The sequence below is a fragment of the Plectropomus leopardus genome, unplaced genomic scaffold (assembly GCF_008729295.1).
Source record: "Plectropomus leopardus isolate mb unplaced genomic scaffold, YSFRI_Pleo_2.0 unplaced_scaffold22086, whole genome shotgun sequence".
NCBI lineage: Eukaryota > Metazoa > Chordata > Actinopteri > Perciformes > Serranidae > Plectropomus > Plectropomus leopardus.
The window spans coordinates 1-2,903 of record NW_024623922.1 but is presented as its reverse complement, the minus strand read 5'-3'; the positions used below and the strand labels follow the sequence as shown (position 1 = coordinate 2,903).

Sequence of the window (2,903 nt, the reverse complement as noted above, 5' to 3'; positions counted from 1 at the left end):
CTCCTCTCCTCTCCTCTCCTCTCAGGACGTCTCCCTTCAGGTGGAACACTGGTACGAAGGAGCGGATGCTGATCAAGGTGACAGACAGGGAGCCCAGCTTTTTGGCCCACCAGGGAAATGGTTACTCCCCCTGCGATCCCCCCACCCCTGGTCCTCCCTCTGGAGGAGGCACCACCTCACGAACCCGCCGCTCCTCTGGAGGAAACCCGCCTCCAGAACCCGAGGGCTCCCCTGTTCTCTATGGGGACCGCCGTCAGTCCCCCTTCTTGAAGCGGGCTGAGCTGGGCGGCACCGGCACTCACCGCCGCTCCTCAGCCGACTCCCAGCCTCCCTCACCCCGCTACGCCTACGAACCCCCACTTTACGAGGAGCCGCCTTCAGAGTACCAATCCCCTCCCATCTATGAGGAGCCTCCCACTGACATGCACCTCTCAGACTCCTCCTCCTTCTACGGCACTGGCAAGTCACCTGCTCGCAAATCTTCGGCCCCCCTCTATCACTCCCCCAAGCAAGGCCAGTCGCCCTACGGCCAGCTGGTGCTGACCCGGCAAAAGTGTCCAGAGAAGACCCAGAGTCTGGAGTACAGTCCTGTGGGGAAGGAGTACGTCAAGCAGCTGGTGTATGTGGAGCAGTCATCTTCCAGCCCGCGCTTCAAGACAGCCGACCGCCTGCTGCGTTATGGCACCACGGGGGGCTATGGTGGCTCATATGGGGGGTCCTATACTCTGCAGCACAGCCAGTCTCTGATTAGAGACCCCCGCCTACTGCTGGACTACAGTGGGGAGGGGGGAGAGGGAGGCCAGAGGCTGCTTTATGAGGACTCCATATCCTGGACATCCAGTCAGACCCACTCCCTCTCCTCCTCCTCCACAGGTGGTCCCGGAGCGTTCTCTCCTGGAGGTAACCGCAAACGGAAGAGCCGCAAGCCGTCCCTCCCCCAGGAACTGGCACGCTGCGGGGGCCCGGAAGGAGAGCTGGCAGGCACAGCGTCCGAGGCCATGCTGGCCCAGGCCCGGCTGGCGTGGGAGGCCCAGCAGGTGATGAAACAGAGGAGCAGTTGGGACTCTGGGCAGGGTGGGGGGGCGGCCCAGGGCGGTGGCTCCAAAGACGGTTATGAGAGTGACGGGGCAGTGCCTCTGCCGTTACCGGGGCCAGTGGTGAGGGCGTTCAGTGAGGACGAGGCGCTGGCGCAGAGCGACGGACACCACTGGAAACGCAGCACCTTCGATCGGCTGGGCTTCCCTCAGGCCCTGCTGGAGAAGAGCCTCTCTGTCCAGACCAACCTGGCCTCCCCAGAGCCTTACCTCCACCCCTCACAGGTACTGCTGCATGCTGGGAGTCTGTCCACAGTTAACAGGAGAGGATAATTTCAGTTTATCACAACTTTGGTCTTATTGTCATAGTTTGGTCAATAGTTCTGTCAGTTTACGAGCTGTCTGACCGTTGTGTTTCTTGCCCCAGCTTTGTTGGAGTGATGTCACCATGTTCCCAGATCTAATTATTTGGATGACTAAATTGTTATTACAACAGATAGAAATGATGGACAGACTTTTTTCAACATTTGATCAAAAAATGGTTCGCTATAATTTTAGTTTTTCACAAAGTGAAAAGCAGATGTGAATTCTAGAACACTGTGGTGTTATTTGAGGACATGAAGGTATGGAGCCAGGTGTGGGGTGTGTTAAATGATTTTCAGATGTTGTGCAGAGCTGTTGTGGCTGCAGTATAATCTGAATTATAAATGAGAGCAGCTGATCAATTACAGAGCCACAGAGCGGAAGTCTTACCTGGAACTGCAGCCGTCACACGCGCACACACGCACATATATACACACACCTAGAATAGTAAGACATATGATGTGCAAATGTGGTTATTGAACCTGCCTAACTATGTTCTAATTACCTGCCATCCTCCAGCCCACACCAGTGAAGAAAGAAATCCTCGATTAGCAAAAGCTGCATCTTCCTCTGGAGAGTTTAGCTCTAGTTAAGTAAAACATCCTGGGACAATTTAAAGCATGCGCATCATGACACAATACAGCCAGCACTGGAAATGTTTCACTATACTTTTATATCACATGATCTGCACCAGCCAATGGAGGGGCCTAATTGTCAGAGAAATGTAAATGCTCAGACCTCGGCTTGGGTGGTATTTTTTTTTTCTTTTTTATCTTCCTCAAATTACACTGGGGTGTGCAGTATATGATGGTATATGTGTACAAAAAAAAGAGTAAAAGCTGGGTTGCTTATGCTAGAGGTCGTTGTAGCATGTTTCTTGATGTAATTGGCCTTCTGGAGCTAGTCTTGCTGGATTTAAATACTTATGGCCCATAGAATAATGAATATTTTGGAAATAAGTGTTCTTCCTGCTAGAGGACCTGAGGGCATCTGTTGCAGCAGCAAATTCTGACAAACCAGTGGGCTGAATGGAGATGATGTGTTGAATAAATCATGTGGCTAATAAACTCCTTTTGTAGTTGGAAGAAGTCCTCAGGTTGAAGTTATGTGTGGTAATACTCCCAAAGAAAAGTTTGTTTTTTTTTTTGTTTTTTTTTAGTCCTGCAATATTCTCCCCACTACTGGCAGCCACCATCTTTCTCATTTAAGCTGCCTGTTCCGTCAATAGACACTTACCTCTGGTGGTGCATGCTGAGCATTACAATGCATCTCTTTAACACAAGGTACAAGGTAACTTTATTGTTATTTTTCTTAAACTTAGTTATAGAAGAAATTAAATTTAAGGTGACCCTAAATCCTGCTACATCTGTTTGGCATCGAAGGAGGAGTTGAGGAGTCTCACAGCCTGGGGAAAGAAGCTGCTCTGTAGTCTGGTGGTTCTGCAGTGGATACTTCTGTATCTTTGTCCAGTTGGCAGCAGGATGAACAGACTGTGGCTGGGGTGGC

The 2,903-nt window shown here is 51.1% G+C and overlaps 1 protein-coding gene across 1 annotated transcript; it reads left to right on the top strand.

Moving 5' to 3' along the window:
• Positions 1-20: 20 nt before the first annotated feature.
• Positions 21-1,319, top strand: LOC121965877 (rho GTPase-activating protein 39-like; the record flags this gene model as incomplete). The annotated part of the gene is made up of 1 exon (XM_042515992.1): positions 21-1,319. A coding segment is annotated over one exon (1,299 nt), but the record flags the coding sequence as incomplete, so codon positions are not given.
• Between the last annotated feature and the right edge of the window lie 1,584 nt (positions 1,320-2,903).